A 21,586-nucleotide genomic window follows, 5' to 3' on the forward strand; every position below is an offset into this window, starting at 1 on the left:
CGGTTCTGTCTACAGGCCATTTGATAGAGGCCTCTGGTGAACAGGGTATCTGCTAGACCGAGGGGACAAACCGCAGTTAGGTAGAAGTTTGTATCTCTGTGACAGGTCCAAGAGTGTCACATACATGTGTCCTTATCCTGGTGGCTTTGACAGCTGATTTTCTCTTAAGGAATTGCCAGCTTACATGTCAACAGTATGCACCTTAAAGCTTTGGTTGCCAAAAACATTTGAAAGCTGTTCTGCTGTGGTTTTAGTAGAAGGTTTTTTGTTGTTGTTGTTGTTTTTGGTTTTTTTTTCCCGCAAAACCACTACTCAAAACGGGCTAAGTGGAGTAATTAATCTTTTTCATGCACATAGATCCAAAAGTGAGAGAATATAGACAGGCTGAGGGTTGAAGACATTGGAGATTTGTAGATTCTTCTAGATCCAGTGCTAAATGTAGAGAAACATGCTGATGTTAGAGAGTTTTCTTGTGGATTTATTTAATCCTGAGCTCATGGAATACAAATCCAAGAGGATCAAACCAAAGAAAACGTTCTCACAAGCCCTTGAGAACTCTTTCTCCTTCAGAAATATTATGTAAAAAGCCACAACAGTTAATAAAATAATAACTGGCATTTAATTCACTGGGGTAATTTCTTATAGCAGATGCTTTGATTAACTCAATTTACAATCAATCATTAATTACCTTATGAAAATAAATTAATGATTTATATGTGCTGCAATGCACCTTTACCCTTTCTTTCTGGCATTTTGTGTAAGGTTTATTTATTCTGAAATGGCAGTGATCTACAAAGTGATTTGTAAGACACAAGGATAAACATGGCATATGACTGCGATATGACTAGTACTAAATGTTGCATTTTGCCTCATTTTATTGCACTATGATTGCTACCACTCAATTAGCAGTAATTAGCACAAGTACAGAGCCTATTGGTACATAACCCAATGGGATGTTAAATGTGGTTACCAGAAAGTCTCTTTAGTGGTATTTTGAGTAATGCTTTGGATGATAATCTCTCAGGCCCAACAGGAGGTACTTGTCATCAAAATAGATGTACGTAGCAAAGTACAGGAGGCACCAGCAGTAGAAATGTCTATATCAGTTGTTCTAGCAATGCTCTTCTTGGCAAGGATTGTGTAAGAAACACGGTGGCAAGCTCTGTTTTTCAAATGAAGCAAAGGTACTGTTGGAGGCAGATAGTGGAAGACATCATCCATATAAGGGTAATACATTTCTTTGTGTAAACATTTCAAAAGCCCTTTTTTGACAAATATTTTAATTTTGGAAAGCAAGTTCCAACTATTACTCCTGCAATGACTTGGGAAAAAATGTGTGTTCTGAAATCCAGTAAATCTACCGCGTTGCTGGGAAAGTAGTTTGTATTGCTTGATTTTTTCCCTATAGCTCAAAGTATTTACATCTGAATTAAATGTTGAATTTCCTTAATCATATCTGACATCATGTCGTTGCTGCAAGTATGTCTAAACATCCCTGAAGTAATTTAACCAGGCAACTGCATTCCAAATTGTTTATCTCTTGCTAAGTATCAAGGCAACCTTCATTCAGCCAACAGCATCGCAACTCGCTGTCCGGTATGTAGCTCTCGTGCTCATCCAGTTGGTAATAGGAGTTGCTGAATAATGATGATTTAGAGAGAAAATGCCCATTGCATCTTAAAAGGACACCCAGGTTTGTCAGTTCCCAACTTTCTCTTTTGTTAGCATATATATAGCACTGAATGTGAATAGAAATCTTTAATTAGAGATCAAACATCAAGTACTGCCTTCGGCAGCAGCGCGTGCTCGTGTTCTAGGGGACAGAGCCTGGGCTGTTCCTTCACGAACTTGATTAAAGTGCAATAGAAAGAAATTAGGTATATTCCAATAAAATTCCCACAGCTAAATAGAAGTCTTGCGAGGCTGGGGAAAGAGGCTAAAAAGGTTTTGTCCTAAAATTATTTTGTTTGGCTCTTAAAATGAGGGTAAGTTTGTACTGACGGCAGCTGTGAAAAGCAAGTCAAGCGTTCTTGTGCCATTCTGAGACCATAATAGATATATGTTTTCCAGTATCTAATAAAAATGGCTAGTTTTTTACACTTTGACTTAGTAAATTGTATACTGACCAAAGAGGGTTGAAAGAAGTGGAAGATGACGATGTCACATCTCATGTTAGTCAAAACAGATAGTTCATTTCTTTATTCTTTGCTTTTAATTGAAGTGTGAATGGATTTCACTTTTGCAAACTCATAGTTGCTGGAATAATGACAAACCCCAGCCCTGAATTTAAAAACCCAGGCCCATCGTTCTTATTTAAGCAGAAAAACTGGGCTAGGTACACGTGTAAAAGTTTGCAAAGCCTATATTAATGACAAATTGAAACTTGAGGCAATGAGAGGAGACAGCGACAATGAACTCTACACTGAATGTCACTGATCTCCAAAGATCTGTTGAGATTTCTGAGAGATATTACTCCTGTAAAGTGAATTCAAGAGTAATCAGAGAGACAGAACACCAAGTGTGCAGAGTTGATTGAAGTTCCTGTGTGTTATCTTTAGTCCCAAGGGTGCTAAAATTACCTCAAAGACTGCAGTTGTCAGGAATTCAAAAGAAGAGCAATTTGAGGAAGGTGATAATATCCTACCTTTAAAACTACCTTGAGATTGATTGGGGGAGAAAAAAAACTTTGTTGCCTTGGTGATTCAGCATAACACACACAGATTATTGTAGCAAAAGTTTTCCCACCCACCCATTTGTAGGACTCTGATGATACAGTTTGTGACAGCGGAGATTTTGCTGTGGCACTTTGGCCTTAACATGTTTTCCTATTTCAGACAATTTCCTTTCCTTTAGCGATTGCCTTAGAATGAAGATTTTGTTCTGAGCTGCCAAAAGACCTGAATTTCTTTATTTGCTGTTGCTTGATGTAGTCCCAGACTTGTGCATGGATGCAGTGTAATGCAGCAGAAGAAAAAGAAAATCACAGAAAATTAACTTCTAAAAAACAAATGGGAGAATATACTTTCACCCATCAAGTAAAGTAGATCTTTTCAGTATGGGAAGGAAATATACTTTCATTTGTGTCTAATGCTTCATCTTCCTCAACAAATGACATATTTAGCCTTTTAGAATTAATGTCCTAAAATTGCTTCGAATTGTCTGCCACAGTGTTTCTATAGCCTGTCTGTTTTTTGCTAAGTACAGAAGACGCAGAAGCTTTCAAAATGCGGCATACAGATTTACAGGCATTTTCCATTTTATTTATCATTAGTGCCTCAGGAACATAAAGCAAATGGATTAGATGTAAAGTTTAACGCTGAAGAGGAGCACCTAGCTAACATTCCTTTTAGACGTCACCCTAGTGTCTGTATTTGGGCTGAATTCAGGGAGGATTTTGCCTCAGCAAGGCTTGTGTTACTGGGCTTCTTGTGCCAGGTACTAAGAGTTTATGTCTGCTCTGCATCAAACTTGGTGCCAAGTTTGGGAGGTAGCTTCAAATTAGCTGGCTTGGGGACCCGGAGAACTCGAGCTGCAGCAGCACACGGCTCCACGTGGGTTGATTTACCCCATTTGAATGTGATGCTCTAGGACTACAGAGACAGATGACACCAGTGCCATAGATCAGCTGCCAGGAAGGTGTGCTAGAGCATTTGCATCTGATACTGTGCTCTGGAAAGCACGGTCTATTGCACCATAAATTCGGCAATTTGGAGTAGGGTTGGTGAGCGTATTTGTGGCATCTGCTAACAGAGGAAACATTCAGAAACAGTAATAAACCATAACCATAAATCTTTCGTGGATGATAACCAGTGCCAGCCCAACATTAACATTACCTATTATGGGTGTAGACTAAACTTCACATCTCTTATGTAATTATTACTGACAAAAGCTTAAGCAAACACACTTACTTTTGTGTATAATATATAATCCATATGGATTCTTCAGTCCAGATCAAATCTTATGGTGCCTTTAGGCTAAATATATTTTTTCAACCTTTATGGAATTTATTGAGTGGTTGTTTCTTAATGGAAAAATACTCCGGTTTCACTGTAACAAAACCTTGATTCTGCCTCCATTGCCGTTATCCATTTAGTATCTTGTTAACGCAAAGAAAAGTCAAACACGGTACTACAGGCTGCCGACCATTTTATTCTCACTGCCTTAACAGCTCTTTTTTATGCAGATGACTGCTCTATGTTTCATCTGCCTAGGTTTTATTATCTTCCAAAGGAATTCTGTATTTGATTTTCTTCTTCACTGCCATTTGGAATTGATTAAGAGTCATGCTAAATCCTTTGAATACCCAGCATTTGACTTGGGAGAAAAAAGGCAGACTAGAAGCATAAAGGACAGTTATCTGGGCACAGGTATTTTTGCTTCTGTGACAAAGTCCCCGCTGTGGAAAGACAGCTTGCATCCGAAGACCAACAATGCCAATCAACAATGTCTACTCAGCAACTGAAGATGTGACTGGGAATTTGTAGAAATACCTGTGGGACGATTAGTCCAGGTAGTTCACATACCTGTGGCAGACTGAGTTTCAGCAGATAGGCTTATGTCTGAGCTTAATTGCTCTGTTGAATATAATTATTCTTGATATTGTTCAAATGTGTATAGGAATTTCCTTTCTTAAATAGGCAGATGTGATAGTAAACTAAAATCTTGCCTTTGCTTAGGTCTTACACACATATTACTCCTCAGGGGTTATTCCTGATTTGGACAAGCACGGGAGAGCAGAATCAAGTTCATGGAATATTAAACCCAATCCTGCAGAACGGATTTCAAAGTCTAACACCTAAACAACGTCTGTAGATGCTGCTTCTTAACTACTGAGTATCTTTCTTATTTATAAATACAAGGTGCTTCTACCCACAGTCATTAAAGAATGAAAATACTTCTTCCAAAATTTCTATTTCTGCCAGTACAGGAAAACGTTACAGAATTTTGTGACGATGATATTGGTAAGATTAAGCAGATATTACTTGTCAGAGAATTTTGTAAAAGCCTCATGCAGAGAACCTGAAGAATTCAAAAGAAAATTGAAACTTAAGCTATCATGTATAATACTCTGTCTGGGACCTGGTTATTAAATTCCATAAGATGATAAAAGCCCAAACCTTCACATTTTATTAAATCATACAGGAATTAACAGACAATCATTTAATCTTCAAAGGGATGAGGTTTTACTATATTCAGAACTGTTGGCAAGAAAAACCTCGCTTCCTCTCCAGCTCCTGGCCTGGAAAGTTGTGCTGAAGTGGCACAACAGGGTATCGCAGCGCTGAGGGCCGGAGGCGCGCGGCTCCCCGGGCAGCAGGACCGTATATATAATGGTGTATATATGCCTTTGTATAATTCCTGCGTGATCCCGTAAAGCACTCCTCCAGCTCCCAGGATGCAGCATGCTGGAACTGTCAAAACCCATCTGGAAACATAGCCTACTTTAAACACAGAAATCTTGTGGAGCTATTACATATTTCTGTCAAAATAAGTCTCAGGCATCTGAGCGGGGTCTTAATTTGCTTCTGCCTCTTCATAGCTGTCTCTCGCTGCCATGCGTGATGCTGTAGATAACTACACGTCGCCATTTCTGTCCTCTCGCCTGCTGTCGTGCGCCCCTGTGAGAAACTCTGCTCTGTTTTTCAGGTTGTTTGGAATTCTTGAACAAGGTGCGCTTGGGGGAAAGTGGTTAAAATAAGCCTGATATTTCTCTACAGGGTACCGCTGCTTGAATAACAAGAGACAGAAGTTACGTAAACAAAACCCAGGCTGAAAAAGGACTATGGTTCTCAATGAAATTAGCACTAATTCAGTTTAACTGTTAAACTAGTACTTTATTGAAAAGTCATTTTGTTTGCCTGACATTAATTGATTAAAACATGTTGTATTACACAGCTGCGGGAGGACGCCGAGTTAGAATTCATTCTAAAACTACCCTGAGCTCTTCTGTTGTTCATATGAAATTTAGCTGAACTTGCAGGATTTACTGGAAGATGTACTTTTGTTACTGATATTGCCCCCAACTTTGCTGTTTTGCAGGCTGCCCACTGGTGATTTGCATCATTTCTACAGCAGCGTCCCTGGCCAGCTACGGAGAAAGTGGCAAGTGCGTATGAAAATGTCGCCACTCCGGGTGCAATACGGCTGGGAAGTCCGATGGGGAGAGACACACGTAGAGCTGTTAACCTCCAACAACAGGGACGTAGTCCTGCAAGATCCTGCTGGGGAGTAGGGGAGGTAGCCTGCTAAAGGACGACTGTTGTAGAGGCGTGTTTTTAGACCGAGAAGCCGCGGGTTTGCTTTTGACTGCTGAGATGCACAAAAACTCCTGAGATATTTTGCCTATTTTTCCCTTTTGCTGCAGCGGCCTCCTACAGTGAGCTCCCTGCTCCCCCCCCCACCCCGGACTGAAGTGCGGGCTGAAATGTTTCTAACAAGATGAGAATAATCTTTGATTAAAGATACTTATTCTTTTGAAGAAAATGGCAGTTAACCATCTAAAGATCCAGAATGGATATTCTTAAATTTTTTGAAAATTAAGTTCCTTTCCAATTTGGAAAAAGAAAAGCAAATTTATCTGAAAAAACCACCATGGGATTCGATCTGACCATAATGCAAGCAAAAGATTAAGAGGAAGGGTTATTTTCTCTGTGTGGTAAAGTGCCTTGTATCATCGCTGCGGTGAGAGAGGCATGTGAAGCTGACAGCATGTTTCCCAGCCTCTTCCTCACCACCAGCCAGGCAAGGCAGGGAGGGCTTCAATTTGTCTCTTGCTACAACAGTGCTCACAGCGCTGGAATGAGTCCCTGTGATACGGGATACAAGAACAACAAATAGCAAATAAAACCTTCCCTTTCTTCCCATCTTTCCGCCCCTAATGCTATTTGAAGGCGTGCTGGGGCAGATAGCTGTCACTGACTCTCTGCAAGATACAAATCAAAAAGAGATCCTGCCTCAGATTCCCCAAGTGTGAGGGGAAAAGGAGCTTCTTATTGATGCTCTGTCATGTCTCTTGCTTTTAAAATTCATCAGCCTTTTTGCACTCTCTCTTAGTATCTTTTATAATTAAGAACGTTACTCATTAAATGACTCTGTGTTTCATCCAAAACCATTCTGATTTTTCTCTGCAGCTGCTGGCTTTCATTAGAGAATGGAGCAATCTGGGCTTTTGTGGCGCCGGCGTTGTTTGTAATTCTGGTAGGTAAACCCACGGCTGCTGCTGCTTCCTTGCACGGCCGCGTCAGGCCCCCAGCAGAGCTAGCTGAAGGTCCGATGACACGAATGACAAGAGATGAATGGTCCACAGTTTGTTCCTCCTCTGATTTTTGTGCTTTACACAGTTGTGTATGCATATTAATCCTCAGTCCATTCATTTCAGTATTCCAAGACAAAAATACAACCTAAAATAGCGGGAGAGCCCTCTCCCAAAACAGCCCCCTTGGGGCCATTAATAACTGCGTAGTATTGAGTAGCCTTGGGAGTTTTAATAATTCCCAGAAAAATCCCCCAGTAAAAGCCAAAAGGCTGATTCCACCCCACTGGTATTTGAAGCTTTTGCTTGTAGAGAGCTCACTCTTCCCAGCAAAGCCGAGTGCCCTCGGTGGAGACCGTCGTCGGCAGTTTGCAGGCTGGCAGGAATGGGTTAAAACAACGGCACGAGCGGTGGCCCTTCGGGCGAGCTCTGGGGAAGATAACGAGCTGCACCTGCCTTCTTACCCTGATAAGGGATTTGTGCTGCTCCTCTGGTTTTGGGGTTTGGCGTCAGGTAGGGCAGGCTGTGTGGCTGATCAAGGCAGGGCTGTTAAGGTGAGCTTGCCGGCGTTCGGGTGGCTGCTGCAGACACCTCTGCCAGCTATAATGAACATCATCTTTCCAGGGCAGGGTGCAGGGTCACGGCTCTGGTGCTGATACATGAATGCCCTGCAGCAGTTTAATTATGCCCACACATTAAATTACAGTGAATTGTAGCTTAATCGCTGTGATTACTTGAGGAGTCAGGGGTGTTTGCAGGGATTAAGTGGGAGATTATTCCTCTTCAGCACTGTTTCCAATACTTTAATTGATCAGGTTATCTACGATTTTTGCTGCAGGTTATAATGTCAGAGTGACAGTATGAACATGGAATAGACTCACAGATTAGTGAAATCAGGTTGTCTTTAAAGCTTTACTTAGATTTTAAAGGCATGAGCCCAAATCTAGACCAGAGTCTGCCTGCTGTGGTGTTTAAGGAGGGTCAGGTAAAACAAAAGCAGGATTACCTGCAAGGAGCAGCATCCAAAGGAGCCACTGACTGTGCCTTGTACTTCCCCAAGAAAGCTAGGATTTCCCCAGAAAGCACAAAGAAGCTCCCCCAAATTTCATCACACCGTAAAAACCCCACTAATCCTGCTCACATGCCAAAGGAGGGAAGGCGAGCTATACATATAGAACTAGTGTTTACCATTGCATATCTCTATAACTATTTGGCAAGCAGAAGGTGGCTCCTTGGATGACCTTTTCCATCACAGGCATTTTTACACTGCAGCTGAGTGCACATCCTAACATTTGCCTGGGAAACTGTGAAATCAGCACTTCTTATAGGCACCCAGCCCAGCCTAGTCCAGCATCTTCCACCCAAGGTACAGCCTCTGAAAAACTAGGCTATAGAAATATATATTAAGAAAACAATGCAAACAGTCACTATATTGGTGTGGCAGAAATGGCCTTATGTTAGCGTTTTAATCAAATTATTAATGACAACACTGGAAAGTCCCTGTGCAGGAAGGGCAGAATTTCTTCTAGCCAAATGAAAGCACATACATGTAAATCAGAAATGTTGCTCGCTGGTTTAGAGCTGGCTAAACAGCTCTGGACTTTGTTCCAACAAACTTAATTTCTTGTTGGCCTGTTTGGACCATCTGTATACGAGTTTATATTCAAAGATATGTAGATATTGGTGATTGGAGAGCAATTAAAATAATATTTAAACACCTTCTCACATTAGCACTTGCTTTCTGGCCATTGTTCAGCAGCAAAGGAAGAAATAAGATGCAACCAGTAAAATAAAATCTTTCCCAGCTGCTGTCCTAAGTTAATATTAATCAAAACATGCCAGATAGTGAAGCACATACTCACCTGAGTGAGCACAGCCTTCAACAATGCGCATGTGTAGCTGCTTGCCAATGAAAGTCTCGCTCTCATTTATGATATATAATATTTGTGCAGCTCAGGTTATATTCTTGTAGGGATACAAATATTTTGAGAAAGGGAAAAAAACGTGCTCACAAGGTTGATCCACGTAGAGCAATTTGTTAAATAGACTAAACCCAGCTCTGCCCAAAATAGCAGCAAGCTAGCTGACAAATTATCCTCTCTGGGCATTGACTGCGCTAGCTGAAAAATGTGTTAGTGCCTATAGGGAAATAACAAGGCTAAGCATTATTTTGTGTGTGCATGTGTGCCTGTGCTCTTTAAATAATGAATTAGCCACTAGTTGCATGAACTAGTGTTTAGCTCTGAAAATATGTCTCAAAAAGCAGTTTTTGACTACTTCCATCCACAGCTTCTCTCTGCCAAGAAAAAGGATTATGCTGCGAAGAAAACAGGGAGACTGCTCTTTTCAACTCCCACTCTCTAGAGACTAGGCAGGCAGTCTGCTTTGGTCCTGCCGCAGCCTCACAGGCAATATAGACATCACGGAGCCTTCAAACCGAATGATGTGGTGGGAGTGTGACTGGGAAAAAACACTCACACATACTTTTCTAGGGAGTAATTCACAGGACCTCCCAGCCCTGTATGGATTCTCATACCCGAAGTGCTCTTTCCCTGGGATGTGAGTCCAGGGATGTGATGAACAAAATACTTCCTTCAATGTGTAGGTCTTTTGGCTTACCTGCATCTTAAGGTTTAAAGATCCCTCTCCCCCACTCTCCAAACCACATCACTCAAGCCTCTATAGCATCTACTTAAGGCAGCTTCACAAAAAAAAATTGTTGCAATTGATCTGAAAACCAAACTAATTTAAGCCAAAATGGGCCTGGGACATGTTTTCAAGGGAAAAAAGAACTTGACAAAGCACCTGAATTTTTGGAACAAGACATTAAAACTTCTGGCAGAAGGCTTTGTTTGTTATCAACCATCTGCTGCCTTGGTGTGTTTCCATAGATATGGCAGAATTAAGGAAATTCTGCGGAAAGCATCTGTGTACACAGAGCAGTGGGCGTGCTGCAGGCAGCGAGCGGTCCATTGGGGGGGAGACACTGGGCTGTAGTGGCAAGTCCTTTCCATTGGTTTCCCTGTAAGTAGTTATTTTCCTGGTGTTTTTTTTACAAGTCTGTCTGATAAACAGCATTTTTATGTAGCTAAGTGATTTCCATTAGCATATCGCTAGCAGTCCTGTGCTGTGGAGGCATCAGCTTTGTAACTGATGTCTTCAGATGGGACTTGGGTCCCAGGCTGAGATTGCCATCGCTGTCTTCAGCTGGTACTTGCTTATGAATATTCTATATATTTAAAAAAATTCTCTTCCTTATGCCTGCTGATCAGACATGATTTAGTCTGTTGTCTCATGGTATTAATTCATACCTTTATGTACCAGTGCATAATTAGGATCATTTTTGTATGTTGAGTAGTATTTTACTCTGCAGGTAGGCACACTGATTGGAAAGTGACAATTTGTGTCCCTTATTAGACATCATTCATCATGGGAAAAGGTGACAGAATTGGAGCCATAGTGTTTAAAGGCCCTGAAACAGTAGGAATCCTCAGAGTCATTGGAATCAAGTACATACTTAAGTGCTGTGGTGGATTAGAGCACAAATGAACAGACCACAGCTGCCAAGCATCTCATTTTTTCTTATTAGCTCTCAGTTATGAGCACTTCTACTATTTTAAAATTAAATTCTTTCATTATTTTAAAACCAATTTCCTTCTTACTTAACCAACAGGAAAGCGTGCAACATTTTTTCGAACAAGGAGACAGTTTGTACGAAATTAAAAATTACAGATTGATATTAGGAACGACTAGAAGCCATGGATCTGTTACACCTTTTATTTCTTGTTTATTTTCTGGTGTATTTCCTTTCCAACCTCCAAGTTTTGCTCTGATACTCAGCTCTGACTGGTGTGATTCTACATGCCTCCATACGAAGTCATGTGCACAGAAGTCTAAAATAAGTCAATTTGGTCTATTCCATCTGTAGTTGCCCTGGGAGAGCTGAGTGCAAACAGGCTTTCCAGTATCATTCTCCCAGTTGTCAACATCGATCTAATGTAACCAACGAGCTGTGTTTGGAAACGCACAATACCCAGTAAGGATTTCCGATGTGACCTAGCAATGGGCTGCAACTGCAACAACTTGCAGCGTCAGTGTGCTACTGATGATGTCATCATAAGGATCAAAAGAACTTGTGCCGTGAGAGAGTATGTTAAACCTCAGACTGGAAGAGGCGCTTATAACTCCCTGTACCATTGCCCAAAACTGAACTGGAGCCTAAAATAGTTTGTGGTTTTAGAGGAATGCTGGTCAATGGATTTAATTAAGGCAATATGTTTTATCCCTTTTTTCATCCCTCTGTGCTGCCAAGCCTTTTCTTGGCTAGGATGCAACACACCACATCAGAGGGGTTTACGCATGGGACTTCGGCACTGCACTAAAGAAGAAACAAAAATCACATGAGACTTGGAGGAAATCTAGGTGAAGCCCCTGCAAACAAAACCTGAGGGAGAGCATTTGTCTCACTGTAGCTGGTCTGACAAATTTTTGATGAGGAAAGATATTGAAAGAAGTCCTTCTTACTCATTGAACTCTCTTCCTGATCTGACAATTTTTAGTCAGATGAAGTAGTTACTAGAGTGAGCCAGAGCTCCCTGATGTCATTGGGATCTTTCCATGGGCTCTGGTGGGCTTTGGATCAGGCCTACAATAATGGGAACTGGCAGCTCCTGCCGACTTCAGAGAGACCAGAGACTTGCGAGTGCCTGGGGTTGGACAAGCTGCCCTGAAAGGAGTGCTGTGAGTTAGGAAACAAGCACCAATGTTATTAGCTATGTTCTTTCAAAAAATAGAGTGTGGCCAATACCTGCATGCAAAAGTGTTCTCAGTCCTTTTGTAATTTTAAGGCAAAATAACTGCAAGTGTCAGGTAATCTGGTCTTCCAGAAAAGTAAAACATGGGAACTGTATACAGTTCCCTTACCTAAATGTTTATTCTCCTAGTTTGAACATTCTGATATAGGTTAAATCATAATGAGTGTTTCATCAACTAAGCAGTCTCCTATCCAAATCATTGGCAACGTGTTTGCAGCAGATGCCACAGGAGGAACAATTCAGTGGCTGTATTTTGGTTTCCTATTATAAGGGCAGTGGAAATACCTCCATGCTTTATTTACTAAAATAGTAACAAAGGAAGACATTTGTAGCTAATCTGTTTATTTAGGCTGGATGAGATTACTCTATTTTCTCAAAATACTTAACAAAAAATTTTCAAGTAGTTCAGGAAATTTAAATATAGAACTTCAGGTCATGGTTTGTTGCTAATTTTAAAAGTACCTTGGTTTTTATCAGCAGTGAGATCACAGTGTTTCCTTCTCATCTTTTAAACATATTACTAATGAACCCTGGAAAGGGTATAGTCACACTGACTGCACAAGAGGAGAAGCTTTTATATATATATATATAAAAAATATATAAGCTTAGAGAGAGAGAGAAAAAATAGAGTATGATTATTGAGTTTTAACTCAGCAACAGCACTATTTTGAAGTGTTCTCTTTCTTTTTGTGCTGCAGTTCAGAATAAATCTTTTCTACCCTTGTTCTTAACTTGATGCTAAATATCAGCTTTGTAGCTGATGTGTAACTTTGGACAGGAAGGGGGAAATACGTCTTTCACCTTTACATTCTCTCTTTTCTTTTTTTTTTCTTTAAACCCAAGATCTTTGCACAGCAAGACAGTCTCTGCCACATTTCCTTTAAGTGATAAAGATTTCCTTCTTTCTTCACCTGTGACTCCTGAGCAAACTCTCTTTTGTTAGAGATTTTCAGTGTTAGTCTTTTCAAGATTTCCTACTTTTCTGGTGGGAGTTCTTTTCATTTTATTGATGTTTCTGCTGGGCCTGACTTCAAAAAGAGCAGGGCTTTTGAAGACCAGAGTTCAGGCTTAACATATTTTCCTCATTGCTGTTTTAAAATAACCTTGTGCTTAAATTGCAAGCAGATTTTGTTAAGAAACAGGAATTGTACACTGTGAAGTCTAGCGAGAGAGGTGTTTTCCAAAGCCTGTGCACGTGCAAGCACAAAACCAAAGAGCATTCAGACACATGCCTCTGTTCACTGAAGTTCTTGTCTAATTTGTCATCTGGTAGTAGATTATTAGGGTATTTATTTGTACAGTAGGGATCCTGAGCACTTAGCTGTCCTAAACAGACAGGGACTGTTCCTGAAGGAAAGAAAGAACAAGCAAGAGCTACCCATAGTGGGGAGAGGGAAATCTATTGGCAAGGGTCAAACTATACCAGTCCAAAACTGGAATCCTCTTTTGCCAAATAAATACAATCCATGCAAAGTTCCTATTTTCGTTGTATTTGTACAATAGACTCCTGGGGCGGTTTGCGCCTATGACACGGTCAGTACTTTCCTGACCAAGTCTTGTTTCTTCTTCTTCAGGTCAATATTGGTATTCTCATTGCTGTCACAAGAGTTATCTCAAGAATCAGCGCAGACAACTATAAGGTCCACGGAGATGCCAATGCCTTCAAGTAAGTTTTTCCTCATTCAAATTATATTATAACAAGTTAATAATCTCACACCAGCACTGTTATATCACAGAGACATGTGTCACGCACTTCTCTCAGAACACTGGTATCATTTCTCTCTAGTAAAAAGCAAATAATGTTAAAGGTAGCATATCATTCTCCTGGACGCAGCCAGTTAACCTATATTTTATAAAAGCCAAATGCTGCACAGGATGAAACCTGTGGTTTGGCACAAGCTAATGTGTTTTCCTGATTATTACAGTCCCCAACATTTGCTGAATCATTATTTTCCCTTTTATTAATGGAGACTTTCCTCTCCCTGTTGTATTCAAAGATGAAACTCACGGAGCATTATTAATCTGTAGTGTTGGGGTATTGCAACTGTTCTGCTCCTTCAGAGGACAAACGTTGTTTCTAGCCCCAGTTCAGCATAATATTTAGGCATGTGCTTACCTTTAAGACTCTCTTGATACTGCAAAGCACACAGACGTATGCTGGATTTAAATGTGTACATAAATTCAAGCATGTCTTTATATCAAGGTGCCTTAAGCCTCTTGGGGTGGTGGCCTCTCTGAGAGTGTATTGTGTTTAAAACACTGTGCTAGCAAGGCTGGAGGGGATATGTAATGTAGACACATCGCTGCATCCAAATACACAAGGATGAATTCTGATTTCTAAAATCTATGGGATTACATATGGGTAGCTAAGAAGATAATTTAATATACTGAGCTTAAAGTAAGATGCTGACTATTCCATTTTGTGTTTTGTATCTCCTAAAGGTGCTTTAGTCCAAATACAAAAAGGACACTGTATATAACTCAAGGAATATGTAACTTAGGTAGGAGGAAAATATGGTGATGGTTTGTGTTTAATGTTTCTGAGTCACAGGTTATTGCATGATAAGGATTTGGTGCCACTGCTCTGAAATGGTATCATAAAGAACAATTTTTTATGCTTGGGTTACTTATGTAATTTTTAAAATGCCATTAAGTTTTAAATATTGGCGGCAGTTACCTAATTGAGGTTAGTTTAGTTATTGTATACTTATCCAACGGGAAAAGAAAAACAGTAAATAAGCCTACACAAAAAAATCTATAAGATAATTACATTGTAGTACAGTGAAAAGACTGGGAATTAAAATGACTGTTTCGGGTTTGGCTGAGTCCCTGTGACCTTCAGAAATACAAAGGAAATACAGAACTCTAGGAAGCGAATAACTGTATATTGTCAATGACAATTTGCATAAACTATTAGAATTATGAAGACAAAGGAACAACGTCCATAAATAGAAGAGGAGCTACACGATTGCTCTATGTGCTTAGATATTTCCTTACTTGTATTACAAAGAACTGATTCAAGGCACACTGTACCCTGCACACTAACATAGATTAGTTTTTAAAAGAAAACTCTGTGTGTGTACGTAAGTAACACAATTTATGAATGGCGGGTGCAGGAATAAGATGACATCCATTTAATCAGGAGTATATGTTCTTAGTTCAACTATTATCAGCTGTAGATTTGGAATGGTGGAGCTCCATACTGAAAATATGACTTGTCCAGACAGCCTGGCTGAGAGATGCTCCTTGTTCCAAGTAATTTTTAAAATACAGTTTTAGGATTTCACCTAACGAAAGTGACGGTGGTGGAGAAAAATGATAATCAATGGGGAGATTTGTCTGGAAGCATTCAATCATTAAATTATTGATTAAGCAGCAATATGCTCTGACAGAGCAGCTTTCCACATAGAACTAAATTAATTCAATAAAATACAGTTGAAGGTAAACAGAACATACAGAATAGCTCTTTTTCTGTAGATATCATTACAGAAATGGGTCCTCAGAAGAAATTTGAAATAAGAAGGACATAAATAGCTGTCCAAATCAGATCTTAGAAAGTATTTATACCCTGATTCAACATATTGGTGAGGCACGATGAATTAGAGTTTAATGTACAGAGGATGTCATGGAGAAAGACACTGGTCTGTTGGAAAAAAGAGAAATATAAGGCCTTTGTAACACTGGATTTCATTTTCTTGTCATCAGTACTCCTTCGGCAGGTGAGAAGTTTAGAAATCTAGTGTGAAATCATTCTGTCCATGGTACCATTTCTAAAAAAAGAAGAGAACAAAATCCGAGAGGGTGCTGTTCTGACAGCTGCACGGGACATGTTTCTCATAGTGAGAAAACCCGTGCCTCCAACCCCTAAAGGGTCCTAGATGTACATTAGAGGCTGTTAACGTGTGAGAGTGGATAAGTACAGCGAAATGAATCAGTGACAGAGAGCACGGAGAAATCAGAAAACCGCAATAAGCTCCGTCGTCACCGTCAGCAAGGACTACAGGGCAGGTTTTGAATTAACAAGTTCAGTTGGCTTAGGGAGGAATTACTGAAGACTGCAAAATGCGTTGCATAAAGCGAACCTTAAATAAAGGGCCTAGGCATCCATCTAAATAGTGCAGTTCTTTGGGTATTAGCTATGGGGGAAACCGCAATATGTTAGAAAGAATTTACCAAGCACTTCCTAGAAACGCAGCTGAATTAAAATGGCTCAACATGATTTTGGTGGGACAAGAAAGCACCTTGTCACCGTGTGCACTTCTTTGCTGCAGTGAAGTGGTACAGAAGGCAGAAGTGGGTTTTTTTTAGGCCTGTGTTCGTGGTTTCAGAAAGCCAAAGGCAAAAGAATATGAGACCCACAGTGCAAGGAGCCATGGAAGGGAAGCCTGTTCAATCCAATAAACTTAGGAGGGGAAAAAAAGAGGGATTTCAGTGCTGTCTTTTCAAGCTGGAATGAAATTTAAGTGGCAAGCACAATGAGAAACAGTAAGTTGCTGTCTGCAACAATTTGGACGACAGCACTTAAACAGCAGGGTTTCGAAGTTTACAAGTGATAATGAACTGAAAGGCATAGCAAAACTGGCAGGAGAACGGCAGAAGTGCCTGTGGCAGAAGCGTGAAGGAGGTGCCAGTGCCAGCTTGCCTTTCCTTGGTAACTCAGGCCAATGTTTATACCGGCCTTTAAGCACCTGACTAAGAGGCCTCACGCATGCAGCTGCTGTTGAGTTCAAATATGAACAGCCATTGTAGTCTGAAAATCCCAGCCTACAGGTTTTACAGAACAGGCTCATCATCAGGCTCGCCTCTCGCCAGGCTTTGCTGCCAAAGACCAAGTTTAATCCTGCTGACGAGGACTGGCTTCCGTTTCTGCTGGCAGCCTGGGTGGGTAACGTAGTCCGCAACGCCGGCACCTCCCCCTGGACTCCTGATCAATGGAGAAATCAGTGCTTCCACCACACAGTTGATCTCGTCTGTCAAGTGTTCGCCTCACTTGCCTTAAAAGTTCTGATTTCTCCCCGGTGACTGTGAGGGAAGCCTTGGCTGCCCAGCTCGTACTCAGATACCATCTCGGTGCACGTCTCAGGCCAGGTGTGAGAACTCACACTTCTGAGGCCATCAACCCAGAACGGCGCAGAGATTACCTTAGGAAATTCTCTGAACAAAGATGCAGTTATGAGCCATGATGATATCAGTTAGAAAGGATATTTATTGTTAGAGAAGTGCTAGTACTGGAGTGTATTTAGTTTCCCTAAAGATTAAGTTACTTGGCAACACAAGTGGATATTACCAACAAGGCTTGTTTCTCTTGGCAACAGACAGCAATAAACTGATGTAATTATTTAGAGTAATTGTTCCTGATTTTCCATATGGCAACAGGTCCTCCCGAATGCTGATTCAAATGCGAGTAGAGAATATGCATCAGGGTGAGCCAGCGCTCCCCTCTGAAGGCAGCGCCCGTCAAACACCATGGTTAAAAGCCAAAATAGAAAAGGGAGTTGTGAACAAAATTCCTTTTTTATCTTAAAATTAATTTATTATTCAGCTTCCCCGTTCACGTTTCGCTTGGAATAAAGTGCAGTACTTTACGGGCTGACTGACCTCTTCGGGTTCGGAAGGTGCTTGGCACAATGGAGATACCAGACAGCATCTTGCTGAAGGTTTTATTCTAGTTTCAGAGATACCGGTGTGGACGTGTCTTTTTGTTCAAAGTAAATAATAGCACCCCCACAATAAGATATACAATAAACTGAAGAAGCAGCATAAAAGGGTGAGTTTATATGATACATAAACTGCAAAATACCCAATAATTTAAGGCAAAATGAATATAATTAATCAATCAGTATATGATCCGAGATGCTAATTAATGCATAATAGACTCCTGTGACAGTCTGAACAGTAAGTATTTCATCCTTGTAGGAATTTTTGTGTGTGTGAGTGAAAACGGTCACATTTTTAGCATCTGAAACTTCAGCTCTGCAAGAGCAGTTTACTGGTAAAAGCTAAGCAAAGAATTATTATCATCTCCTCTTTACTGCTTAAATTTACTTAAGAACGTGCCTTTTGTATTGTTTTCTGAAGCATATTGGACACACGTATAGAATATGAGCTGTTTCACTTAGTTGTGCTTGATTATATTTGAACCTTTAATTAGATGATTAGCTACTGACTCTCAGCAAAATAATTTTTTGTAATAATTCAGATGCTGCTTTCTGAGAATGTTTTCATCCAGGGAACAGATTTTCAACCAAAAAGCTAACTTGAACGTTTTGGTTTAGAGAATGCCAAATCAAATACCTTGAAACATTTACATCCATACGTACAACATTTGTTTGCATTATCCATTCTTCTTGACTGGGCTCTCTTTTAGGGAAATAATTAATCATATGTTTGAGTTTAAGCACGTGAGTAGTCTCTCTGAGCTTAATGCAATTAAAGCAGATTAGTTTAATGGAATTGCTCACGTGCTTGAAAAGGCACATGATTACATTTCTGAGTTATGGACCATGTGAACTCTTTTTCTTGCTTATTTCCACTGCATGTAAAGTCTTAATTTCACTCAGTGCATTCATTAACTCTTATTAGGACCTAAATAGCCTTTTTCTTGCTGCTCTACCCCTTCAAAGCCTCATTACTGTATTTATTTGGGAAGTTACTTCTCTGTTACAGTGAGAAAAGATATCTAATATGACAGTGGTTTAGAAATGTGCACATTTCACCACCCACAGGGAGAAGTCTTCCCTGATTAAGACTGTCATAGGTAGCTGTTTGATTACCTGAGCTGCCTGGCTCCTGGGTTACAAGGGTTAAAGTATAAGACAATTTTCAAAGACCTTAGTTTTGCACTAAGACTAATATTAACCATAACAGAGGAAGAAATGCAAAGCACATTGCAGGAATAGTAGTTTTAGCCTAGAAACAAAGACACCATGCTTCGCCATACCACTGCGCTTTCCCAGCTAGTTCACTTTCGCATCGTATTGTCCAGAAGAGACAGTTTCATTAACTTTCCTTGAATAAATTGCCAAGTCCAACTCTTATTGAATGCTTTCTCACTGCTTGCTCTGAAATGGTCCAATGAGTTGGAAAAATCTCTATCTTTTTTATAAAGTGTACACTTCAGAAGCTAGTGAACCAGAAGTGATAGCTATCATAATCATCCATGGAGAAAGCAATTATGGCAAAATTAGAAATATTTCTTAGCTTTTTACCCTATTCTTTCTTCCCTTTTTCTAATTTCTTTCACCCCTCAAAGCTTGGTCCTCACTCAGTAAAATAATAAAACAGCCTCTTAGTTCTCTATTGAGTGAAGGAAAAACATTTTTTTCTGTTTAGTTAAATTAATGACTAAAAATTGGAACAAATGGCAGTAGCTGCAGTGCATGGGAGCAAAACAGGGCTTCAGGGAACGCTCGGCAGGGCAAGCAAGGCACGTAAGCTGTTGTGTTAGCTCTGCATTTTTAATATAGCGTAAACCATTTTGGATTAAACTGAAAAGAGAGTATGTAGGTTTAATGCAAATCCATTCCTTCGGTTATTTGGAAAAAAAAAAAAGAGCCATACAGAAAGATTTTCCCTTTAACAGATACAAATACAAGAGAGTTGTCCTCCAACAGCTCATGATGCTGCAGACATCTGTATGGTTTAACCGTGTAATTGACCATTCCAAAGCACTTTGCAAAGCCATCTATTATATTCCTGCAGCACACCAAATGCGCTGTGGCAAATTGCTCATCCGTTTAATCAATGATCCATTCCATGCCATGACACTGCATCAGTATTTTACGTTGTTTATAAACATGCCGCCTGCCGTTCAGCCCAGTCACCTTTCCTCTCGGGTACCAGCCCTCCGAGTTAGTGCCGATGGCGTCGGGGCTTTTAACACCAGGCATTATTCGGCAGGATACCAGGTATTTGTTGCATTCTGTTCTTGTGAATCCATTCCTATTTCTTGTTATTTGACGTCCAAAGACTTCTCTTTCTAAGGATCTTTTGCAGCTGTTCATTTTCACAGAATATACTTGTCAATCACAACACTGGCTTGAAGCTCTCGTGAGAGCTCTTCTGCCAAAGGAGATACCGCAATCTCCCTCCATAACTAAATTCCACCCCTTTGTGGTACCATTAGAGAATTTCTTTTTCTTTTTTATTTTTTTTTCCTTCCAAGAGGGGTGAGGAGCAAGTTACGATTTTCAAACTCATCTGAAAGTCTACGGGGATCCAAAATCCGTAGCGCTAGCAAATCCTTTCTGTGCCTTTCTGGGTGGCAGAAGCTGCAACCCTCGGAGGAACGGAGCCACTGCTTTTGTGTGCTCTGCTGAAAAAGAAAAGAGCTTTTCCCGTTTGCTGAAGGAGAGCCATCAGTTAGAAAGAGCAGTGTGGCAGCCCAAATCTGCTTTCAGCAATTACTTTTCTTGACATTTTCTAATTGTGTGTAAGGAATCCTGCTCGCTGAACGTGGCTTCAAACAGCATGAGTGACGTATCTCATGGAAACTCTTGGAAGGAGGAGAGTTGACTGGCAATAAAGGAAAGAATTAAAACGAAAGTATTAAGCAATGACAATTATTGAGCTGAAGTGCTACTGCCAATGATAATGTCTTCAACCTAATTAAATTTTTGGCTCATTGAATATGAAAAATACAAATGCAGTTTGCCTATCTCCTTAGTTGACTCAGAGTTTTAGACTAAAAATACATGGGTTTGAATGTTGCCGATGAGAGTATTAATGAGGAAGTGCTAATCTTTTAGGAACCATAATGACAGTAATAGTTTCTTTACGACAGATGCTAAGAGTCATAGTACTGGAGAAAGGCTCCAGGCCATGCTGTGATTGTTCAGGTGCATTTCAGGCACACTTTGGGAGAAGTAATAAAAGCTTAGAATTATGTAAAACATAGCTGCAGAGAGGAAGCTACTCTGCAAAACCACAGAAAAAGGGACAAATCATACTAGGCTTAAACTGATGGGGGAAAAAAAATAAATCTTTAAGCTTCCAGTAGTGGGAGGGGAGTTGCAAAGCAATGGAGTCAATCACCTGGAGAGCTGCTGAGCTTCCGCCTCTGACCGGCTTTCAGAAGCGCTTGCACAAATGTCTGTCAGGGCTAAATCTGGTGCCGGGAGTGACAACTGATCCTGTCCCATGGCTGAGCTGGACAAGACGACATTGTGAGCCCTTCCACAGCTTCTTTTTTATTTGGTTGTCTCCTTCTGAGCCAAAATCATCTTTTGTGGGAAATGTTTTCTGTCATTTCACCTTAAACAGGATTTACTGCTCCAGGGTGGTCAGGGCCTGTCCAAAGGAACAAGCAGCTCTGATACTCATGTGCCTGTTTCTTTCTCGTCTTAGGAAGGGCAGTAAGACACAACATATTCTTGTATTCAGGAGGGCAGCAAGACTTCAAGCTCATTGCAGGGAGGGCTGGACTAGATGACATTCAAAGGTCCCACCCAACCCAAACTATTCTATGATTCTATGATACAGGTACAAACTATACTAGGAAAACTTGATATTTAAGAGGTGC

The 21,586-nt window shown here is 40.4% G+C and overlaps 1 protein-coding gene across 4 annotated transcripts in view; it reads left to right on the forward strand.

Annotated features, from left to right (window-relative positions):
• ADGRD1 (adhesion G protein-coupled receptor D1) overlaps window positions 1-21,586 on the forward strand; it is a 158,017-nt gene that overhangs the window by 117,006 nt on the left and 19,425 nt on the right. For all 4 annotated transcript variants that reach the window (XM_064466444.1, XM_064466445.1, XM_064466443.1 and 1 more), the window contains 3 exons: window positions 6,040-6,106; window positions 7,131-7,197; window positions 13,641-13,732. In XM_064466444.1, the coding sequence (XP_064322514.1) occupies window positions 6,040-6,106; window positions 7,131-7,197; window positions 13,641-13,732 (226 nt within the window). The remainder of the gene's footprint in view (window positions 1-6,039; window positions 6,107-7,130; window positions 7,198-13,640; window positions 13,733-21,586) is intronic.

This window comes from Phalacrocorax carbo, chromosome 15, assembly GCF_963921805.1.
Source record: "Phalacrocorax carbo chromosome 15, bPhaCar2.1, whole genome shotgun sequence".
Taxonomy (NCBI): Eukaryota; Metazoa; Chordata; class Aves; order Suliformes; family Phalacrocoracidae; genus Phalacrocorax; species Phalacrocorax carbo.